The sequence below is a fragment of the Musa acuminata genome, chromosome BXJ3-5, assembly GCF_036884655.1.
Source record: "Musa acuminata AAA Group cultivar baxijiao chromosome BXJ3-5, Cavendish_Baxijiao_AAA, whole genome shotgun sequence".
Lineage (NCBI taxonomy): Eukaryota > Viridiplantae > Streptophyta > Magnoliopsida > Zingiberales > Musaceae > Musa > Musa acuminata.
The window spans coordinates 17,257,578-17,270,316 of record NC_088353.1 but is presented as its reverse complement, the minus strand read 5'-3'; the positions used below and the strand labels follow the sequence as shown (position 1 = coordinate 17,270,316).

Here is a 12,739-nt window from a genome sequence, read left to right as displayed (position 1 = left end):
AGCTATTGAGCCTTCGCACAAGCCCATTATTGGCTTCGATTGGCCCGACAAGCGCCGGCATCTATAAACCGAGTAACGGCAAAGCGTCGTCGATCTCATGGAACATAGGCTGCTCGAGGTCCACCGTGAACACGGATCTCAAAGCACATTGGACGCATCAGGGCCCGGCTCTTTTTTCCCCCCAACCCAAAAAAAAAGGATTATTTATCACTTAATAGAACGAAAATAATCCCAGAGAATTGCTCAAAGTTACATCCGAAAGAGGGGCCCAGCTCTCTTTACTGGATATCCATAAAATAATCCAAATATAGAGCTCATCGAGATCCATCATAAACATGAATCTCAAAGCACTAATACGATTAATATAGGGTATATTCGAGAATATATTTTAAATGTGGATTAGGGGTTTAATGTAAATTTTAAATATGAATTGATGCTTGATAAAGTATTTAAAATTTGTATATATTATTTTATCAAACGTTCAAAGTATTTTATAACTAATACATTTATTTAAACCTATTTATCTAAATATTATTAAAAAAATATAAAATATATTATTAAATACAAATATACTTATCAGTTGTTCTCCAAATGCATATTAATTTATTTTATTTTTTTAATATTTAAAATCATCTTGTCATTGTTGGACCAGAGACGAACGATTTTACTTTCGTTATGTGACATAATGAGCTGTCAATATCTGTTTGATGAGATTTGGAACCACATGACATTTTCCTCATAGCCCCCATTCCACAAAGTCTTTGCCACATTTCCACGTTTTCTCCTCCATCATCTTCTTCCTTTGTCTTCAGTTGAGTTGCCTCCGATGCCGTATTAATCATATGGGTCTGCTTGTTCTCATCTAAAGCCAGGGAAGGGGGGCAGCCAAATTTGTAGACGTCCTAATTTGGACTATTATTTATATATTTATATGTCTAGTGTAGTAGTGAAGCTACTAAACATGTAGCAAATTGAGTGTTATGCATGATTAATTTTATATATATATATATATATATATATAAAGGAGAATCAGTTAAAGCTTTCAAGAGTCTAAAGAGGACCCATAAAGATCATTCTACGACATTTGAAATAAAGGAGAGGGAAAACTTTCTCTCCAAAAATCATCAACCAATCAGAATAATTAAAATTAATACACTGTTTGCAGAGGTATTTAATATCAGAAATAATATTCTTTTAATATCGATTTCTTTTCCTTTTCCTGACATCGACCATTCGAACGTAGCATGGTTGGACCGGCCATCGCCTCCATCACAAATTTTCATATAGCGTTAATCTCATCATGACATCCCCATGATGACCAGTTCCAAATAAACACCAAAACCCTGCTATGCAATCTCCAAGTCTCATCGATTGTCCGCATAAATATCCTACGGATCCAAAATCTCATCCGTTCATCGATTGCCCCTCTGACGCGTACGGCGGAAAACATTAACGCACAAAGCGTATATGCGGATCGCTATCTCCTCTTTCGTGCGGCTCAGGCGGTGAGGTGGCGCCGTGTCGTCAGCTCAGACCAAGTGGGCCTCTCCTTGGGGCCCACCGAGTGCGGTCAACACACCGGAAAATAAAAAAAAACAAAAAAAGAGAGGAGGAAATAAAGAATATGAAGAGACATTTTATCGTGATGACAATAAAGCAGGAATGTTTTGCCTATCGACGAAGAGGAAGGTGGAGGAAGTCGTAGGAGGAGAATTGAATGATGAGAGGTCGAGGAAGAGGGGCCGGAGGGATCACCTGCTCCTCTAGCCCGTGATTGGCGCCGCTGTTCTTGAATGCCTGCTTTTTGCCGACTCCGTCTCCTCCCAGTCCGGATGATTTCTTTGTTCTGCTGTGTGTGTGGGCTTGGACCGTCTCTTCCTGATAGATAGGGAGGATCCGAGTACGTATGCTGTTTCTTTCCTCCTCTTCGATCGGCTTTTGACTTGTACTAATCTTCTTCTTTTTGGTTTGGATGAGAATTAGTCTTGTGCGGTAGCAAGTTTGAGTCAAGGTGTTGCTTTTGGTTGTCGAAGAAGGGCATCAGATTTTGGATTATACTGGTGTTTTAAACCTTACTAGAATTCAGATGAAAATCTTTGTCGTTGTTAGGAAGTTTGGATTGAGTCAACTTTGGCTATGAAAGATGGTTGATCTTTTTGGAGTTTAGGTTTTGGATTCTAGTGGTTGTTCGGAATTCAGATGCTTAGATGGCTAGGTAGGAAGATGGAAGAACTCCGATTTGTGGAGATGATGTATGGGAGCTTTAGTGCATGTTCGAGGATTGCCTTCTGCCTTTTCTTTCGGTTTAAACCCAAAAAATGTCTCGTTCGGAGCGTGTTCATGGGATCGTGGGAAGATCTTGTTGCGTAATGGGCTATTTCTTGGTGGGTTCTTGCTTTTAGGACATGGTCAATGTTTGGACCCTTTTGGATTTTTTTTTTTTTTTGTTGATCAAGTGGGTCTCATCACAAAACCTTCGCAACCGCTTGGGGATGATGCAGATTCCAAGAACATATCTTGCTGAATATTCGTATCAGTAGTTTGAGCTTATCTTTGGTGCTTCCATCAGCAAAGAGGCAGTACCTCCTTTTCATCTTTTGTCTAGCCGATTTTTCTCTGTATTACACATAATTTGTTTGCAGTTAGATCATCGTTAACATCCTTCAAGAATTAGCTGACCAAAGTATCACTAGTTGTTAAGGGAGGGAAACATCTTATGGTATGTTAGTTTTGACATGTTACTTCTTTTATCAGTAGGGATCATGACGTATAATTTATCTTGATTATCTACCCAATGATCATGTCTTTTATCTGTTGGAAAAACCTTGAACCCTGACTTATTCTGTTACTCTAGGAGCTATCATGAATACTTTGGGAGACTCAAGGTAAACTTGCTTCATTTCAAGGGCATGCTTTAGGTTCTATCACTTTTTGATCTTTCATCAATTGGCTTTTGGTACCAAATTTAAAGTGGTACAGATCTGATTTTAGGCTATTTATCATCCATTGTGTTAACTGAATGTTTAGGAGTGCAATCTCTTTACAAATTTGGAAAGAAATATGAAGGCAACCATCATACTAGATAGCTTCTTTGGAACACTTTGCTGTGCATTATACTGAGAGGCTACATGCAGATATTGTGGTGGGCTTCTTCAAGAATAGACTATAATGACTTCGCTCTTTCTTTCACCTTTAGATTGTTCTAGTACTGTAGCCAAAATTTCCAGTTGGTATTAGCTGGTTAGAAAGGTGTAATTGATGCTATCATGTCCTTCATGAGGAATGTAGAGGACATCACATATCAGAGTTTCAAGGTTGATAAATGAATAAATGATTTTGTCATTGAGTTCTGCTCAGGAGAGTCAATGACTGCTCTTGTATTGTAAATTACATGATCATCGAAAAATTAATGGAAGTGAAGATACTCATATATTGGTGCCAAATAAGATGGAACTAAACTAAACTCATATAATGATGGAGATTGATAGTTCCAGAATATAGTCTTGTACTTTGACATAAATTAATCACGCCTTAGAGTTGGTTCATTTTGTTTTCATATTTTAGGATCAGCAATTAATTAACCACGAAATTGTTTCTTCCCCAAGAGTAAACTTTGGGCATGATTTTAGCTGTTAGTGTGCTCAATGATACATAATGTATAGTAACTACATGTGATATTTTGAGAGAATTATGCTGACTTTTAAAAAAATGCAAATGGATTTTGTGATCAATCCAGTAAATTGTTGTATAAAGTTAGCATTCAGACTATGGACTGTTCAGAAAGATATCTTGGCTTTTGTTGTGAAATTTTCGGTTGAGACTCGAGCTAAAGAATCTGAGTGTTGTTGATTCTGAAGATGATAATTAAAAACTATGCTTATCAGAATAATAGATGCAGAAATGATAAAAAATAGTAAATAAAACAATATATTACATTGGACTCCTGATCATGGTATGTTCAATTTAGTAAGAATTTTTTCTGTATTCTGTCATGAAATACAACCTGTGAAATGATCTATGATAGCTTTTATTCTTTGTTTTGTTCCTTGCATTTGAGTTCACTTTAGTCTGCTCATCAATTGGTACAGTAGAAAAAAATTGCTCAGATAAAAGGTACTGTATGTTATTGCATACTCTGACAGTTGTATTTTAAGACCAGAAGGTGGATGATGTGGACATCATACATCAAACTTGTAGGTTTCATCCTAATTTGATGTTGTTTTTATGAGTCACATTTTGACATGGTTATAGGCATATTTATCGACAAGTTGTGCTTGACAGCAACATAAACTATCTACTTGAATCTAACTTTCATCAAACAAATCTTTCATACTTGTATATTTGTTTCAGATGTAGAATAGAGAAGCCGAGTCAGATATATCCTACTTGTGAATGGAAGCAACAAGGGATACCTGCACAGATTTATCTGGATTCTCCCCTACGACCATGTCTTTTTCAACAGAATGTCTTCCAACTTCTGCAGCATCTCTAACTTCCACAGTTGTTGAAAAGAATTCTGACAATAGTTGCTTGCAGGGAAAAGGTATGCATGCTTTTGAGACAAAAAATGAGCAATATCTTTCAGATCCTTCGCCATTAGACAATTATATACCTATGAGTGAATATATCAACACAAATAGCAAGCAGGAAGGTGCTGTCGAGGATTCTGTGTCATCAGTTCAGCAAAACCTTCTGGATATCACATCTCAACATGTAGCTATTGCTGAGAATTTTGATAGTCATCACCAGCAACAGACAGTTGTTGAAGAATCTGAACCACTAGTTCTGCAAGACATTCCTGATGCTTCAACAATGGACAAGAATAAACCAAATACTATGGAGAGCTTGAATATATCAGGTACTCCTACTGACGATGCTGTGGTTGTGTTACCAGAAACTGTGACTTATCTACCATCTCATTCTTTGGACGCATCAAAAGCAGAGCTGGAAAATATATCAAAGCATGAAAATGAGACTTTTGTCAAAGTTGATCCCATTCAGATTAGTAATGATTCTTCTGCATCCACTGAGACAAGAAACACTGAAGGGAGGCCATCTTTGCAGCCTTCTGACCTCAGTCACATACAGGTTCTTAGACATACACAAAAGAAAACACCAGAATCAACTAAATCTTCTATACACAGAAAAGATGACAATGCAAACAGAGGCTTTGTCGACACTGCTGCCCCTATTGAATCTGTTAAGGAGGTTGTGACCAAGTTTGGAGGAATTATTGATTGGAAAGCTCATAAAGCTCATAATTTAGAGGTAATAATATTCTCCGAGATGATGATTATGTGAAAATTTGATGCATGAGACTACAATCTTGTTCATGTTCATTGCATTCTTAATGGCCTTCATCTTTCTCTTTGGTCCAATGTGAAGCATTACTTACTAATGAAAATGACACATTCATATTTATTGACAAACTCATGATTCAATTTCTGTTCTGAGCTTCACATTTGTAGAAGCATGTAGAATCTCTTGCTATTTTTCCTAGTAAGGTTGTGTTCCAAGACCATTTCTATCGAACTTTGCAAATGAAATTTAGAATACATCAAGATGCACCTAAGTTTTAGGATTTTGTCTCCTTGCAGAAACAGAAGCATGTTCAATCAGAACTTGAGAAGATTCGAGAAGAAATTCCAGAGTGCAAAAGACAATCAGAAGCCTCGGAAGAGGCTAAAATCCAAGTACTGATGGAGTTGGAAAGCATGAAGAGAATCATAGAAGAACTAAAGCTGAACCTAGATAGAGCTCGAAAAGAAGAGGCCCAGGCGAAACAAGACTCAGAACTGGCCCAACTGAGAGTCAAGGAATTGGAGCAAGGTATTGCCAATGAATCAAGCATTGTAGCTAAAACACAACTGGAGGTTGCCAAAGAAAGACATGAAGCAGCAGTTGCTGAATTGAAGTCAGTAAAAGACGACTTGCAAGCTTTACAAAGGGAATATGATTCATTGATCAGTGAAAGGGACATAGCAATGAGGAAGGCTGAGAAGGCAGTTTCATCTGCAAAGGACATTGAGAAGACAGTTGAGGAACTTACTCTAGAACTCATTGCAAAAAAAGAATCACTGGAATCAGCACATGTTGCACATCTTGAAGCAGAAGAACATAGGATTGGTGCAGCCTTGGCGAGAGATCAAGATTGCTTTACGTGGGCAAAGGAATTGAAGCAGGCCGAAGAGGAGGTGCAACAGCTTAATCAGCAGCTTACATTGACAAAAGATCTTAAACTGAAGCTAGATGCATCTTGCACTTTGCTGCAGACTTTCAAGGCTGAGTTAGAGGCATATATGAAGGCAAAACTGAAGCAAGAATCTGAGAGCACCGACAATGAGAAAATACCAGATGATGTGGAAGAAACAAAGGGAACTACGAGCTCCATTCAAGCAATAGATTCAACCAGAAAGGCGCTTGAAGAAGTGAAGGCTAGTATTGAGAAAGCCAAAGATGAGGTTAACTGTCTTAGTGTCGCAGCTTCATCCCTCAAGACTGAGCTTGATGCAGAGAAAGCAGCACTTTCCACCTTAAAACAGATGGAAGGCATGGCATCCATAGCAGTTTCTTCTCTTGAAGCTGAGCTTGATAGAACAAGACAAGAACTGGAAGTGGTCCGGATGAAGGAAAAAGAAGCTAGAGAGAAGATGGTGGAGCTTCCCAAATTAATGCAACAAGCAGCTCAGGAGGCAGATCAAGCTAAATCAGTTGCTCAGATGGCACGAGATGAACTACGAAGGGCCAAGGAGGAAGCGGAGCAAGCAAAAGCTGCTTCAAGCACCACACAGATCAAATTGCATGCGGTTCTTAAGGAAACAGAGGCTGCCAAAGCATCAGAGAAGCTGGCAATGGCACGAGTTAAGGCATTGCAAGAGAGTGAGCAGGCTGCAGGCATGGGGGGCGCGGACTCCCCTGCGGGTGTGACCCTTCCATTAGATGAGTACTCAACTCTTTGCAAAACAGCCCATGAAGCAGAGGAGCTTGCGCTCGAGAGGGTTGCAGCTGCCCTGGCGCAAATTGAAGTGGCCAAGAAATCAGAGCGAAGTAGCATAGAGAGACTGGAGCAAACGTACAGGGAGATGGATCAGTGCAAGCAAGCCCTGAGAGTTGCTATTGAGAAAGCTGAGAAGGCGAAAGAAGGAAAATTGGGTGCGGAACAGGAGTTGAGGAAATGGAGAGCCGAACTCAAACAGCGCAGAAGAGCTACAGATGCAGCTAAAGGTACCATAAATCCTCCACTGAGGAGTTTTGAGCAGAGTAGTGAACCAAAAAGCAGTAGCAAGGAAGCAACCGATGTTCATGTCCATCCTGAACCAGAAAATGCAGAACATGATGCACCTGCTAGGAACAAGACGAAGAAGAAGAAACCACTCTTCCCACGGATTGTTCTGTTCTTGGCCAGGAAGAAGCCTCAACCTGTGAAGTAATGAGCGTGCATGGTGTATGATTGCCAGTGTGAAGATGTCTTTGTTGTACCTGGAACTCCTTTTCTCTGCAAATATAGATGTGTGAGAACTTCTAAATGAGCAGTCTTTTGGTGGAGAAGCTCGAGATCGATTTGTGCAAACTAAGTCAAAATGTGTACTCTTTTTGATGATCGAGTATTACAGGTTATAAATGAGCAGTGTGTAGAGCCACGGCTTAATTATTACTGGATGTATACACGCATACGTATTATATACATCCACGCATACGCTTATACGTACTTGCGTTTATATACGTGAAAACATCGTACATGGGAAAAGGGTGGGTTTGTTTGGGATGTGATTGCAACATGTCTTGATCCAAAGGGGCACAAATAGGGCGGCCTTTGGCGGTGTTTTCCCCGCGCAAACTCCTGTTGGATCCTATCATTTCTTCAGTTTGTAGGAGGCATCAGGACTGAGGGGGAACGGCTGTGAATCACTCCGGAAGGCGGCCCTTCCCTCCCCATTCTCTCCCTTCTCTTCCTTGACCTCGCAGTTCAGGTTTCCTTTCCAAACCCCCATTGTTTTTGCATTCTCCACTCTGTCATCAATTTACAGGTTCTGCCTCGTGTGATCGATTGGATTTGATCTAGATAATCGATGGCAGGAGACATTAGTGCATCTTCTGGCGGTGGCGCTCCGTCGCCCGTCTCTTCCAATCGTGACGGCTGCAGCGCCCGGGATGAGTTGGACGCGGACGCGGACGCGGACGTGGTCTGCGCTGCCGTCTCCGACCTCTCTTCCATCTCTATCTCCCCGCAGGTTGGTAAACTGTCACCGAACTAGACCGAGCGAAAGATTGAATCGTTGACTTTGACTTGGGTGGGCGATAGTGAATTAGTGTTTGATCTTTAGTTATCTATCTAGATAGTTATCATAATTTAGTGGTTACAGGATAATTTAAATAACCACCTCAATCATGATCTAGTAGTTATAAGGTAGTTTCAATAACTACCTCATGATCTAGTAGTTATAGGGTGGTTGTCACTAGTCCTATAAATAGGACCGTAGTTCATGTAGCGAGACATAGAGATAGAGACAGATAGATAGAGAGTTTGTGTGCATTTGGTATCTTGTAAGTGTTCTTATCAATCCTCCTGTTTTTAATACCACATTAGTTTTCTTGAGTCAAAATGATTCTTTTTACTCGTATCGTAGTATTCTGTTTTTTTCTTGCTCCTTCATTCCCAACATTTGTTCCCAACATTTGTGGTATCAGAGCCTAGTTTCAATCTGAACTGGGCATTATGGCTTTTAACGGCAATTCCATGTCTCAACTCCTTATCCTAATTTTCTCGGGCAAAAGCTATGAATTTTGGAGTATCAAGATGAAGACTCTATTCAAGTCTCAAGATCTTTGGGACTTAATAGAGAATGAATATGCACATCCAAATGACGAAATCAAGCTGAGGGAGAATAGAAAGAAGGACTCAAAGGCATTGTTCTTCATTCAACAAGCTGTACATGAGATGATCTTCTCAATAATTGCAGCAGCGACAACCTCAAAACAAGCTTGGTTGATACTTCAAAATGAATTTCAAGGCTCATCAAGGGTGATTACGGTAAAACTTCAAACCCTCCGTCGTGAGTTTGAAATTTTGTTCATGAAAAGCAATGAATCGGTGCAAGATTTTCTTTCTCGAGTGATTGAAATTATTAGTCAAATGAAATCTTATAGTGAACATCTTCCTGATCATATAATTATTGCAAAAGTTTTGAGAAGTTTAACTCCGAAATTTGATCATGTTGTTGCCGCAATTGAGGAATCAAAAGATTTATCTACTTATTCATTTGATGAACTAATTGGTTCCTTGCAAGCACATGAAGGTTGAATAGATCACTTGAAAAAAGTGAAGAAAAAACATTTCAGGGGAGTCTTCTACTTCAAAAGAAGACAAAAAATCAACAGGAAGAGGACGTGGCAGAGGAGGATTTCGTGGTAGAGGAAATAGAAGAGGGATTTCGTGGTAGAGGAAATAGAAGAGGAAGAGAACACTTTGATCGGCATGATGAACATGGGCAATCAAATTATGATAAAAAAAATTACAAAAGTGGAATTCAATGTCGTTATTGTAAAAAGTTTGGTCACATTAAGGCAGATTGCTGGAAAAGAGAAAAGCAAGCAAGCTATATGGAGAAAATTGAAGAAAATAGTAAGTTGTTTATGACTCATTCACATGTTCATAATATCTCAAATGATATTTGGTTTCTGGATAGTGGATATTCTAATCATATGTCAAGCATAAAATCAATATTTAGAGATATTGATGAAACTCACAAGTTGAAAGTTAGACTTCGAGATAGCAAGCAAATTCAAGTGGAAGGGAAAGGAATAATTGAGGTGAAGACAAATCAAGGGAAGGTAAAATACCTTGATAATGTTTTCTTTGTTCCTACTTTATCACATAACTTGTTGAGTGTTGGGCAATTAGTAGATGATGGATATTCAGTAATATTTTATTATGGTTCATGCACTATTAGAGATAAAAAAATCTGGTTTGATTATAGTAAATGTTTGCATGACAAAAAACAAGATGTTTCCACTTGATGTGTCAAATATTGAAAGGCATGCGCTTATCACAACTCAAAAGAATGAGTCTAGTTTCTGACATTTAAGATATGGACACCTTAACATTAAATGTTTAAGGTTGTTAAGTCAAAAAGGAATGGTTTTCGGATTGCCCAAGATTAATACACTTGATGTATGTGAAGGATGTATTTATGGGAAACAAAGTAAAAAACTATTTCTTATTGGAAAAGCATGGAGAGCATCTAATTGTCTTGAATTAATTCATGCTGACTTATGTGGACCTATGAATACAAAATCATTTGGTGGAAGTCAATATTTTTTATTGTTTACGGATGATTATAGTCGCATGAGTTGGGTATATTTTTTGAAATTGAAATCTAAAACATTTGATAATTTTCGAAAGTTTAAGACACTTGTAGAAAGACAAAGTGGTAGATATATAAAGACACTTCGGACAGATAGAGGTGGTGAATTTTTATCTAATGAGTTTAGTTTTTTTTATGAAGAAAATGGTATTCACAGAGAATTGACAGCACCATATACACCGGAGCAAAATGGTGTAGCTGAACGTAAGAATCGGACTGTCATTGAAATGGCAAGAAGTTTGCTTAAAGGAAAACATCTTCCAAATCAGTTTTGGGCAGAAGTAGTTGCAACAGCAGTTTATTTGTTGAATATTTCACCAACAAAGGCTGTTATAAATCGAACTCTTTTTTAGGCTTGGTATGGTATGAAACCAAGTGTTAGACATCTAAGAATTTTTGGTTGTATTGCTTATGCTTTGGTGAATTCATAAAATCATCACAAGCTTGATGAAAAATTAGAGAAATATATTTTAATTGGTTATTCTTTACAATCGAAAGCATATCGATTATATAACCCTGTTAGTGGCAAAGTTACTATTAACAGAAATGTTATGTTTGATGAAAGGGCAAGTTGGAATTGGGAGACCAATAAAGGTGAAACACAAATGCAGATTCCAGCAGAACTAGACACTTCGCAGAATCAAGTGACAGATCCTGCTCCAATAAATTCATCGTCAACCTCACCCAATAGCAGTTCAAATTTGGATTCCTCAGATGAAACCCCTCCAAGAAATTTCAGATCATTGACAAAAATTTATAACTCAACATTTGCTTTGTTTATTTCAGATCCAACAACTTTTGAGGAAGCAGTTAAAAAAGAGGAATAGAGAAAAGCAATGAAGGAGGAAATCAAGTCAATCGAGAAGAATGAAACTTGGGAGCTAATGGATCTACCGAAAGAAAAGAAAGCGATTGGGTTAAATTGGGTGTTTAAAACAAAATTTAATACAGATGGAAGTATCCAAAAGCATAAGGCTCGGCTTGTAGCAAAAGGATATTTACAGCAACAAGGTATTGATTTTGATGAAACTTTTTCTCCAGTTGCTAGATTCGAAACTGTGAGAACTTTCTTGGCTTTAGCTGCTCACTTAAGTTGGCCTATCTATCAATTCGATGTGAAATCTACGTTTTTAAATGGAGATTTACATGAAGAGGTTTTTGTTGCTCAACTTGAAGGTTTTTTGGTTAAAGGACATGAAGAAAAGATGTATAAACTAAGGAAAGCTCTTTATGGGCTTAAACAAGCTCCAAGGGCATGGTACAGTAAAATTGATCATTATTTTCTTCAAAATGGATTTAAGAAGAGCAATAATGAACCTACTCTTTATCTAAAGAAAGAAGGCGAACATAACATTCTAATGGTTTGCCTCTATGTTGATGATATTATATATATGAGTTCATCTAACTCTTTGGTGACAGAATTTAAAAAATGCATGATGAATAAGTTTGAAATGTTAGATTTAGGTCTACTGCACTATTTTCTTGGGTTGGAAGTAAAGCAAGGATTAGATGAAATTTTTATTTCACAAAGAAAGTATGCAATGGATCTACTCAAAAAATCTAACATGATTAATTGCAAAGCTACAGCAACACCCATGAATGTAAATGAAAAATCGAAATTTGAAGATGGTACAAGTCTGACAAACGCAAGATACTACAGAAGTTTGGTTGGAGGTTTGATTTATCTAACTCATACTCGACCAGATATTGCATTTTCTGTTGGTGTAGTATCCAGGTTTATGCATAGCCCAAGCAAACATCATCTCGGAGCTGTTAAAAGAATTCTGCGTTATATTGCTGGAACTACATATTATAGTATTTGGTATTCTCATAATTTTAATTATAAATTATCTGGTTTCACTGATAGTGATTGGGCAGGAGATTTAGATGATCGAAAGAGTACTTCAGGCAATGTTTTTAGCCTCAGATCGGGAGCTATATCTTGGAGTTCTAAAAAGCAAGCAACAACTGCATTGTCGACATCAGAAGCAGAATATGTAGCCGCAACATCAGCAGCTTGTCAAGCAATATAACTTAGAAGACTTCTTGAAGATCTTTATCAAGAACAAAAAGAAGCAACGGAAATATTTTGTGACAATAAAGCCACAATTGCAATGACGAAGAATCCAACGTTTCATGGAAGAACGAAGCATATAGAGATACGCTATCATTTCATCCGAGATCTTGTAGCAAGTGGAGCCATAACAATGAAGTATTATGGAACGGATGAACAAGTTGCGGATATCCTCACCAAATCACTTCCAGTTCGAAAGCATGTTTATCTTATGTCGCAAATTGGTGTATGCAACTATGAATCAAGGGGGAGTGTTGAGATTTGATTCATAGTTATCTATCTAGATAGTTATCATGATTTA

General features: G+C 38.0%; 1 protein-coding gene across 4 annotated transcripts; it reads left to right on the top strand.

Moving 5' to 3' along the window:
* Positions 1–1,659: 1,659 nt before the first annotated feature.
* On the top strand, positions 1,660–7,624 carry LOC135638500 (protein WEAK CHLOROPLAST MOVEMENT UNDER BLUE LIGHT 1-like). Of its 4 annotated transcripts, none has more exons than XM_065151625.1 (4): positions 1,660–1,900; positions 4,351–4,858; positions 4,943–5,268; positions 5,598–7,624. In XM_065151625.1, exons 2-4 carry the CDS (start codon positions 4,393–4,395, stop codon positions 7,428–7,430), a joined length of 2,625 nt encoding a protein of 874 aa, XP_065007697.1. In that variant the 5' UTR covers positions 1,660–1,900; positions 4,351–4,392; the 3' UTR covers positions 7,431–7,624. The 4 variants fall into 4 exon arrangements, with proteins under 4 accessions (XP_065007697.1, XP_065007696.1, XP_065007699.1 ...); XM_065151627.1 differs by having other exon boundaries at positions 1,661–1,900; positions 4,351–4,543; positions 4,648–5,268; XM_065151626.1 differs by having other exon boundaries at positions 1,661–1,900; positions 4,351–4,543; positions 4,641–5,268.
* The last annotated feature ends 5,115 nt before the right edge of the window (positions 7,625–12,739 follow it).

What these genes read in the sequence shown, in the direction of transcription:
- LOC135638500 (XM_065151624.1), top strand. Translation starts at nt 4,393, where the DNA reads ATGGAAGCAACAAGGGATACCTGCACAGATTTATCTGGATTCTCCCCT. An exon ending in ATAAAGCTCATAATTTAGAG is followed by an intron (nt 5,269 to 5,597) that starts GTAATAATATTC and finishes GTCTCCTTGCAG; the next exon opens with AAACAGAAGCATGTTCAATC.